We start from the raw sequence: 11,060 nt of genomic DNA, 5'->3' as shown, positions 1-11,060 counted from the left end.
AGGACTTTAATCCTAGTACCAGGGAGGCAAACCCACCCACAGCCCCCCTCTTCCCCCCTCCCCCCTCCTCCTCTTTGTTTTTCGAGACAGGGTTTCTCTGTGTAGCCCTGTCCTAAAATTAGCTCTGTAGAGCAGTCTAAGCTTGAACTCAGAGCTCTACCTGCCTTTGCCTCCCTGGTACTAGGATTAAAGTCCTGTGCCACCACTGCCCAGTACCTTACTCTTTTTTAAGTTGATTATCTCAGGCATCATTTTATAGTAACAAAAAACTGACTGATACAACAACCAAGAATTAAGTCCATTCACACAGGGTTTTCCTATGGAAAGAATGTCATACCATTACTTTTGGTTTCATAATAATAATGTGCCCAGCAGAAGGATTCATACAAGTAATCTATCAAACTCACATACATAAGAAAATTGAGGCTCAGAAAGGCTAATTAAAAGTCAAATAGCTTATGACCCCAAGCTTAATCTTCCCACTATACCATTCTGTAAGCTCAAGTTCACGCATGGTTCCACAGTGTGGACCTATAGGAAGTGGCTTGTATGGTGGAGACACACAGAAATGTTTGATAATCTCTGCTGTTACACGCACATCACAAGGAATCAGAGAGCTCATGGTTACTTTCCAGCAACACAGTTATAATTCTTTTTCAGTCAGAAAGCAACTAAATCATTACAATTCTCCAAATGCAAAACAATCACAGATGAAACCTAACTGCTTACCCTGCAATTCTAAATCCCAGACATCTCCTGTGACTGAGGACTGGCCATCTAGGTAGGAAACTCCTTTGAGGGGTCTTATGGCTTCTTTTAAAGAAGTTGTTTGTCATTAATGTTGATCACATCTGACGGCCAGCATTTCTCTTAATAATAATCATAAATAAGGCAGACAAGGTCACCTAACCTGAAATGAGCAAGTCTTCCCCGCGGTATCTATCACAGAGCCCTGGATCTACGCTGACTGTGCACAGAGATCTGGTGCTCAGGATACTCCATATTAAATCCCGACTCCAGCACCTTCCCTGACGTTTTTATGACACACCATTTTCCCTCAATAGCCTTCTAAGAGGAGTCTCTCAGAGGGCAGCAGTCATGGCGGGAGTTGGCCCTAAACAAGGACACGCATGGAGCCTGCTAACTCTCTCTGAGCTGTCTGTCATTCTCCACACTCTTCCCTTTTCCCATCCATTCTGTTGCTTCTCTGCTTCGCTCCAGTATTACAGCCAAACCAACATATTAAGGAGCCTTGACCAGAAGGTTTAAGACAGTGGAAGAATAAAGTAGCTGGGTAGCAACACATTAAATGAGAAAACAGAAGTACACTCCACCAGGAAAGCATGGGCGAGCCTTGAAGCAAATGCAACACTGTCCTCCAGGCTTTGAAGACCAACCCTGAGTAGACAGTAATAATAATGCCTGTCAATCAAGTACTAGGAAGGCTAGCATATTTATTTTCCATAAAGACTGGTGTACATAAAGTATTTTATTTTCAGCAACTAAAACCAGTACATTTTAGGGCCCCTGGCCTTGGGGACAGGTCACAGCGATCACCCTGATACACTGAGCAGCTTGTCACTCTCACTTCCTCTCGGGGGTTTAGGGAGGAGGTATGTGTCTTCTGAAAAGCCTGTTCTAAGACAGAGATGAAATAAGCACTCGGTTTAAAGAGCAGACTAGGAACACACAGCTAGAAAGTGCAGATGCCACTGTGTCAGCAGCCATGCCCGAGCTTGCCCGGGATGGACTGTCCTCACGGAAGCCTGTGCTGTGATCTACAGTGTGCCACACAGATGTATGGACCTCTTATATCATGGCATTGTGGGGAAACCACAAGCTTAGGTAGTCCCTGGAGATTGAATTCTTTGATCCAAGGAAGACAAATGGTTTGTGAGGGCATTGAGTTCAGCCCTGATGTGGGCTGGTCCATTGTAGAGCTTGGGGGTCACAGCTGGCAGGAAACAGGCAAAAGCAACCATATGGCAGATTGTAAAGGCCCATGGATGGTTCCTGCAGCAGCTGCTAGGCAAAAAAGGATCCGTTTCTGCATGTCACCTCATCTCTTGGTCCTAACCAGGCTGGTGGCATTGACATATAGGGCAAAGGATTCAAAAAGCTGTCAATTGCAGAGCCTGGGGGGTGCATGGAGGATAGCAGACAGCCAGGCCAGGATGGCATTCTATTCTTCTGCCCTCACTCAAAGGGTGCAGAAATATACACAGGGCAATTGATTTTATTTCATTAAGAAAAAAATCAAAAGTGCACTAAGGAACTGATAGGGACACTTTCTTTAGTATCTAGTAAAGAATGACATTTCAGATAAAATTCTCGTGGCATCTAAATTATTCTTAGTACCCAATGCCTCTGTCTCTGCCCACTTCCCTCCCTCTGCTTTAAACTCACTTACTCTATGGTACCTGGGCCACCAGCTCTTGGTCTTCTTTTTGCCAACATAATTTCCTATCACATGTCTACTCAATTCCCAAGGAATGTATCAGTAGCTCAGGCAAGAGGTATTGGGTGTACGTGGCTTCTGGCCCCATATTTCTGGAGATGGCAGAGTCCCTCTGCACGCAGGTAGGCAGCATGGGGCATGGGCATATATTACCTAACACTTGAGGAGAGGCATTGCAGGACCCATGGCTGGTGTGTGTCTATGACTGTCACCAGTGTGTTTGGGGTAGGAATGGAGAAAGGCCATCTCCCATCCCACTTTCAATGAGATGAAGTGCCCCATGTCCCTGAGGGTGGTTTCCAGGGTCTTGGAGGCCACCCGCCCCATATATAGGCTTCAGTAGCTACTAAATCAGAAGGACAGAAGGTCTGACTGGTTCCTCAGAAGGTTCTGGGCAGTAGTAGTCTCAGCCTTTGAATAGCAACTTGCACAAGTGAAAGCAGAGATGGGGAAAGCAAAGGAAGCAAAGGACCAGCTCTCTGCCTGGCACCCCCACAGCTAGCATCTCCTGGCACCCAGTAGGAAAATCTCTGGGGGTTATGTCCTCAGCCAATGACTCAGGTATCAGAACACTGAGGAAAGGGAACACGAGACACCAGCTCCAAGATCTAGACCGATGCCCACGGCTGGTCGAGAATAGGGGAGGTCCCAGGAGCCTCTATCCTCCCAAGCCATGGCAGGTACCCACCTGAATTGGACCGCTTCTTTGGGGTCTTGAGGTTCCTGCACCTCCCTCCCACGGAGCTGCTGTTCTCGCTCATGGAGTCCTGGGCCGAGGATGCGCTGCCGGTGGCCTCGCTGTCCCTCATCATGCTCTCATAACCACTGCTGCCGCCACTGTGATAAAACAGGGCAGTCTTCCCCATGGCGGGTGGCAGCTCCCCGCTCAGGACACTGCTGTTATCACTACCGTGCCCACTGCTGCAGCGGTGCGGCTTCCTCGGAGGGGTGATCTTGCTGTAGGGTGAGGGCAGCAGGTGGGCGGTTGCGGGCTTCTCCTCCATGGGAGCCCCACCGCGCTCTTCAGCCTCTGCCCGCAGCTGTGCACCCCTCGGGCCCGCACTGCCTTGGAGCAGCTCCGAAATGCGCCCGTTGACGGCTCTTAGTGGCAGTTTGGAAGCCAGCCCAGAGCCCCGGTTCCTGCTGAGCGACTGGGTGGACCAGGACATGTGTTTCCCACTGGGCGGTAGGTTGGAGCTCTGGCCCACAGACTGCGGCAGCGACTTCGTGGAGAAACTGAGGGTTTTGGTGGTCGAGGTGGACAGGCTGCTGCGGGATTTAGGGCTGGCTAGCAGGAGCTTGCTCACTGCGGAGATCTTAGACTGACTGGCCTTGGGAGAGGCCCCTGCGGACTGGGTGATGCTACAGCTGGGTGGTGAGGCTCCTGTGCTGCGACCCAGGTTCCTGCCAGTGCGGGGCATGGTACTGTCTTTGCTGGCATGCATGCGGGAGCTCACGGACGATAGGCTTTCGGCCCTCTCCAACGACAAGCATTCATAGTGGCTGACTGTTGTCCTGCCAAGAGAGTTGGTTCTGCTGGCCAGCTGCTCCAGCTTGGCGCTGAAGAGCTTACTGCTGCTACTGGCATCCTTAGTCTTGCTGTTGGACTCATCAGGGAAGCAAGCCAAGAAGGTAGCTGGCTGGTTCAGGGGGCTGCTGGTGCTGCTGCTGCTGCCACCACTGTGTTGAGGGCTGGCCCTGTTCTTCTGGTCCAAGCTAGACTTGCGGACAGGAGGCAGAGGAGGGGTACCTTTGGGCCTTGCCAGGACACAATGCTTGGGTGAAGCTACTTTCCTCTCCAGGGTTGTCTTCGAGGACTGGATGCCCGGAGCAGCACTGAAGCCATTGCTGTCTGCCAGGCAATGGTAGAAGCTGTCCAGCTCTTCATGCCTGTCGGCTTTCTGAAAAGCCCTTGGAAGGCTGCTTGACTTTAGGTTTCGGTTGGCATGGAGGGGACTTTGGGCCACCAAGCCAGGCAGAGACATCTCACAGCCATCTACAACTCTCCTAACGTTGTCAGTCACTTGAAAGGCGGCTGCCTCTGAGCTGCTGCTGCTGCTTAGCCTGTCTCCGGAGCTGGGCCTGCCATCCAGTTCCTGTTCTGATTTACCTTCAGTCTTCAGGGAGCTTGTGACAGCCTCACACTTAACCCCTTCCTCGCTGGAGTAATCGTTCTCCCTTTTCACCTCTTCTTCTCGTTTAAGCCAGGGATCCTCAAATTTCATCTCCCTCCTTGTCGTGGATTCTTTGCTCTCCTGGGACTGGGATGTTTTGGGGCTCACCTTTGGGGTGGCAGTGGAGGACTCATGCTCTTGCACATTTCGGGGGCTCATGGCAATGCAGGGGTAAACTGTGATGTTGGTCTTCATGGGGATGTACCCTTCGCAGCTGCTCAGACTGGCAGTGTTAGAGATGGTGACCATGGCCTTGCCCACTGTAGAGATTTTGCAGCCTTTGATGGGAGTGGCTTTGTTGCCAGACTCTTCCCCCATCTCAGATAAGATGAGCAGGTTGTCAGGGCCCACCTCGGGCTTCTCTCTGCACACCACTGCCGTGTTCTGGATGCTGTTGACAAGCTCTGAGGCTGGGGGTTCTGCCATGGCTTCCCCGTGGCCAAAGCACGTCTGAGCTATGAAGCTATGGCAGGACTGTTCCCCATCGCTGCCTGCGCTCATCTCGCTCAGCCAGGAGCTGATGGAGGAACGCCGGCTGCCTGTTTCCCGAGCCTTCTCATCCAGGCCCAGCTTTGGGAGTGGCAGGAACTGTGTGATGCTTACCTCGGAGACGGGGGCCATGCTGGAGTAGCATTCCAGATCCTCACTGATGCTGCTAATGATGCTGACAGGCCGGGAGCCGGAGGCCAGGGCCTGCACGGAGCAGTCACTGTTGAAGCTGATGATGCTAGTGGGGCGTCCACTGTCGAGCACCCCGCTGATGGTCAGCTCCTCCACTAGTGTGAAGACCAGCTCATCCTCCCCATTCAGCTCTAGAGGCTGTTGCACAGTCACCATCGTGGTGCTCAGAATCTCCTTCTTGGAGTCTGCAGGAGGGCCTTCCTGGTGTTCACCGTCAACGAGACTTCCGGGAAACCCTTCACTCCCAGCAGACATGGATTTCTTCAAAACCTGAGGACTCATTCCAACTGGGGGAGTACGCACATCAGGCTGAAGCAAGGACTCACTGGAGACCATGCCAGAGTCCTTGCTCAGGGAAGGTGGTGGGGCAGATGAGGGCAGGACCCCCTTCTGGGTATAGACTTTGCACCTCTGAGAGGGAGAGCTGGGAGGTTTGTACTCTGAGGTCTTGGACAGACTGGCAATGCCTAGCCTTGGAGAGCCCATGGGTCTGGGCTTGCCCTCCACAAAGCCACATGAGTTCAGACTCTCCCGGCTGCTCTGGAGACTGGGGCTCTGTGAGAGCTGGGAGGTACTGTGCTGGCTACTGCTGCCTGGGATGCTCCTTGGTGAGGCTGGACTGGGGCTGCTGCTGCGTGTCACAGTAGGCGCAGGGGACCGATTCTGCTGCATCTTGGAGGCTGGAAGCTCTGTGCCTTCCCTCTCAGTCAACTGGCCATTGTCTGACCCATTATCTTCCTTATCAGACTCAGATCGTGTATCTGGCCCTGCTGCTTGGCTTAAAGAAGCACATCTGCCAGCCTGCTCTGGCCCGAACTGGATGGGCAGCTCTTCGAAGGGAAATGTGTTGGGTCCTTCGCTGCCGTCTATGCAGTCTAGTCTTTCTTGCAGCTCGGCAAACGTATTACACTTCAGACAGTCCCTTTCTGACTCGCTGGCTGCAGCCTCTGCTGCCTCCCCAGGCCGGCTATCACCCCTGGTCTTCTGTAAGGCTGGCACAATGGGCACAAAATCTGGGGGGCCCTCATTGTCAGTGAGTTCCTTGTCAGACAGGGCTGTGCCATTCGGCCCAATATAGATGACGGTATCACAGGACTGCTCACTGCTGGAGGAGTAGTCAGGGTCGCTAGACAGTGGGGCGAGGGGGAATTCTGGATCCACTGGAGCCCGGGCATGGAAGGGTCTCAGCTGAGTGGGCCTGCGCATTCTGCCTTCCTCACAGGAGCTTTCTCCCCCAGAGGAGCTCGATGTGTACTGCAATGTGGACAAGAAAATTGTTAATGGGAAGTTCTTCTGAGACTGCCCTCCCTCCTAGGAAGCCTGTGTCATACAGAAGGCACGAGCTGCTCACTGGTGCTAGGGTCTTGCAGACCTGCATGTGAGGGGCCAGTACTCACTGGACTGTGCCAGAACACCCCCCTGTCCTATGCCATGGATATGTATGGATAGATAATCCCTATTTGCACACTGGTGTATCAGTCTGCTTGGGAAAGGTAGTGACCTATCCAGACTGCACCTGACTTCCTCAAGGCTATTCCCTTGCCTCAGAACACTGGCTATGAAGCCTTGCCTTTTTATATACATAAAAGGAATATATAAAGGAGAAAGAAAGGGAAGTCTCAAGTATCATACATGTGGCTAGTTGGCTCATACATGTGGTTTTCTCAAACACTGTTGCCATTTGACTGCTACCCTGGCTTTGCTTCTGCCCAAGGAAGTAAGCCTACTAACATCTGTCAACACAATACAGACACAAGCTCATCGATACAAGAACCCAAAGGCTGAAGGCTCCTGGACATGCAGGGGTGGCAGAGCCCACGGGTGAGCCATTAGCCATTCTTTCTGGAGCCAGATTGCTACTGGATGCAGTCCTCACCTATGTGATCATGGAGGAGACTGAGTCCCTCCCACCCCTGGGACATTTTCATCTTACAGCGGCTATCTACTAAAGTAGTCTCTGTCAGCGGTCAGGGTGGATGACCCATGACAGCATCAATCGTGAAAAGGACACTCAACTTTCTCCCGTGTTGTTGGACAGGGGCTGCAGCAGCCATGTTCACATGGTCCTTGGCATTCAGGGAATGGCAAGACTGACTGGCTTTTAGTGATTCGGTTCTTGTCCCCAGAGTACTCTCCCTCCCATTAAGAGCCCTTACCTTAGTCTTCTTCTTCTTCATCCTTAAGACTCTCGATGCGATCTGGATGGTGGACAGGGTCTCTGCGTAGCTGCTGGCTGCAGCCGAGATGTGTGCGATCATGGTGGTTCGACAGTTCACATTCCCTAGAGACTCCCTCAGAAGCATGGTGAGCTTGCTCTCCCTGCCAAACAAAGTGGATTAAGGCTGCATTAGTGGGCCATGCCTCATGCTGGCTGTCAGGGCAGGACTTCAGGTTTGCATGTGGCTATTTGGTTGTGGGTAGTGTTTTCTTCCTCTTTTTTTTTTTAATGGCATACTAATTAGCATTGCTTTGCAGCATGGGGCTATTTGCAGTTGGCAGCTGAGCAAGTGCTTCTAACTCCAAGGATGGGATTCATGCAAACACCTCCCTTGGCACTTCTGTCCTGGCCGCGATGGGCTATTCTAGTGTATCTGTTTGTGTGCATATGACATCGCACATAATGAGGCCTGGGAATAGAAACAAGGAGAGGGGATCAGGAGAAAATGGCTTTGTGACCAGCAATCTGGCATGCTATCTGCACACATAGCCCTTCTCAGCAAGTTTCTGCACACAGGGCAATCCCTGTAATAGAAAAAGCATGCTGTGAACCTGCACTGAAGTCCCATGTGTTTACAACCCATGGGAAATCCCCCTTATAGCACAGAGGCATTGCCATTGTCTCTCAACCCTGCTATTTGTAGCCAGTAACACTGAAGGAAAAGATGTTGGTATTCCTGATAAGCAGAGAAAGACAGACATAGCCCAAATAGTCACTTAGCAACAGGAAGCAGAACTTTCCAGAAAGGCTCCCCCTGGGAACTTTGCAGTTGCTATGAGGAACCACTATCTTGGTTAGCGATAACAAGGCCCAGGGCACTTCAGATGGTTTCTAGGCTCTTTAAGAATTGACCTGAAGGAATGGCTCATATTTTTCTATTTCTGTACTTGCTCCAGTGACATCCTGCCATGTTTTTTAAAGGGTTCTGCTTCTTGAATCCTCCCCATGCAGGCACCTATTGGGTGAAATGCCATCTCCTCCCTGGAGCACCCAGCCTGAGGCTGAGGCAGCCTCTGGCTGTATTTCAATCTCAGATTGTCCTTCTCAAGTTCATGTCCCTGCAGAATCCCCTGGAGAGGGACCATCAGCTAACAGACTTCATGTGGGATGCTGGCCACTGTCTACAGAGAATTTTTTTATGTGACTTATATCTGGCTTCAGGGAAGAGAGATGGTAGTTTCTTTTCCTGCCTGGGACCAATTAAGGTGTTCATTTGGGAATGATGGGCTAGTGTGTTCCAGTTTCAGAGCAAATTATAAATATACCAGGGCAAAATAATCAGGGGATAGACATGATAAAAGAAAGAGAAGGAAGTGTGTGTGTGTGTGTGTGTGTGTGTGTGGGTGTGTGTGTGTTATCTGATCACATTTAACTCTCCTCAAAGTATACTCTGCAGAGATGTCTCAGGAAGGAGGTCAGGGCTCAGTCTTGACTTAGCAAATATGGTAACCACAGGAAGTGGAAGATGGATTCTGTTTGGATTAGGCTGTGACCGTATGCAGTCAACTCTTACAATTTATGATAGCTACACACTATAAAGTATCCATAAACAGCAATTTATGGGATCCTAAGGCATGGCTGGCAGAGGGAAACACACAGTTAGAATTCCTGTGGACCCCTCTGGGAAAATGACAGTTTGGTCAAATGTCAATAGGCTACCTTGTTTTAGGTGACTTTTCTATTGAAAGGCATCTTATTTAATATCTGGGATTTTTAAAAAACTAATGATGTTTACACAATATTTCTTTATGGTAAAATACTGCCAAGTGTGTTCAATGATTTCCTGGCCTTGAGAGATACAACAGTAGATGCCTCTGGTCCTCAGTCTCAGAGTAGCGCTCTTCACCCTTCTCTTCATTCATTGTGCAGCAGCTGACGAGTCTACACACTCAGTTTCTTCATCTTTTTATCCCTGTGAACTATAGATGTGACCTTCCCCATTTCAGGAGCAGCCTCGCTTACTGTAGACAAATTCCTGCTCCCCTGCATGTATCACGCCATATCAGGTCACATGGGCGTTGACCCTGCAGCTAGCAGCACATGGGCTCACGCTTGGGCGAGGCTTATCTATCATTCATCTTTTCTCCATGAGGCACAGAACATCCCCTTCATGCCTCTTCTCACTAGAAAGCCTTAGGCACCATGCCAGGGAATCATTTGAAACAGTGGGCAAAAAGTATAAAAAATTCAAAAGCACCAAAGCCGAAAACACACAAGGCAATGCTCACCCTGTCACACTTCAGTGGGGGGACATGTGTGTCAGGGAGTCAAAAATTTACTCTGTGTACTGTCCTTAAATCACCATAAAAGCATCAGGAATATTGGCTTAGAGATTACAAAGAAATTTTATCTAGTAGGAAATGTACAACTATGGGATCTGCAAATCCGGACCCTCCAGCGGACTCAACTATAAAGTTCCTGCGGGAAGTCTTGCTAATCAATGCACATGGCCAAAGGCACACACTTCTGGCTCTCCATGTGTCTCTGTGTAAGTCTTTAGGAAAAGATCCCAAACCAAATAACATGATAGAACATTCCACCAGTATGCTATGGTATGCTCAACACCATCCACATGTGTGACACAGTTGTAGACAAATATTTGTGGCTTTTGGAGAGGGAGCCCATATGGTTGGAAGAAGCCACAACATGTGTGTTGCCTGGTAACTGACAGTTTTTTGCAGTCTCATGGAAAGAAAATCAGCAGAATCACTAGCCCGATGGACACCGGTCTCTAATCACAGGAGAGTGAAGCAGAAAAGCTTAGGGAGCTGTGGCTTTTTCACCCTCGCGGTGATGCTCTGACTCTAAACAAAGACTACTGAGAAGGCAGGTGAGAGAACGGTACCAAAGGCTGCCAGGTGCAGGCCGACCTGAGCATTCTGAAGGAAACTAAGAAGGTTCCAAGAATTCCTAGAGATTTTAGGATGACACTCACCACCAAATCAATACTGAGGACACAGGAAGAGAAGCATGAAGACATTCTCTGTCATGGCCCCAGGATCAGGCTAGCTAGAGAGAGAGCAAAGATGCAGGGTCCTGTGGCCCTGGGGGACTGGTTGGTTAGCAGCAAGAAGGGCAGGCAATGAGGCAGAACTGAGCACGTCTGAGAAGAAACCACATTACTCATCTGTGTAGCATCTTTTATGAACACACGGTCCAGCCCCTGCCTATTCCAACCATGTATACTTATTGAAATGACTAAGAGAAAGCGGTCTTGTTTTTAAAAGAAGATAATCTTTTTATTAAATAAAAGGGTAGGGAAAACAAGGAATTATGAACACATTAATGTTTTACACTGCTGGGAATGGAAGCCAGGGCCCTGAACATACTAGGCAATCATTGAATATAACCCCAAGCTAATGAATATTTAATTACAATTTTTTTTTGAGGCAGAGTCTCACTGTGAACCCCTAACTATATTCAAGATCACAGAAATATGCTTGCCTCTACCTCTTGAGTTCTGATTAATGGTATATACCTCCATGCCTGACCAATAATGTTCTCAAGAACACATACTACTTTAGACTAA

At 49.7% G+C, this 11,060-nt stretch overlaps 1 protein-coding gene across 1 annotated transcript in view; it reads right to left on the bottom strand.

Moving 5' to 3' along the window:
- The window catches only part of Kif26b (kinesin family member 26B), a 400,661-nt gene that overhangs the window by 9,488 nt on the left and 380,113 nt on the right, over positions 1–11,060 (bottom strand). The window contains exons 11-12 of the mRNA XM_028755262.1: positions 7,470–7,632; positions 3,147–6,567 (exon numbers count right to left, since the gene is read on the bottom strand). Coding sequence (XP_028611095.1) covers positions 3,147–6,567; positions 7,470–7,632 — 3,584 coding nt within the window. The remainder of the gene's footprint in view (positions 1–3,146; positions 6,568–7,469; positions 7,633–11,060) is intronic.

The sequence above is a fragment of the Grammomys surdaster genome, unplaced genomic scaffold, assembly GCF_004785775.1.
Source record: "Grammomys surdaster isolate TR1022 unplaced genomic scaffold, NIH_TR_1.0 126051, whole genome shotgun sequence".
Lineage (NCBI taxonomy): Eukaryota > Metazoa > Chordata > Mammalia > Rodentia > Muridae > Grammomys > Grammomys surdaster.
Note: the sequence above shows the minus strand (reverse complement) of the source record. Positions and strands in the feature narration are given on the sequence as shown.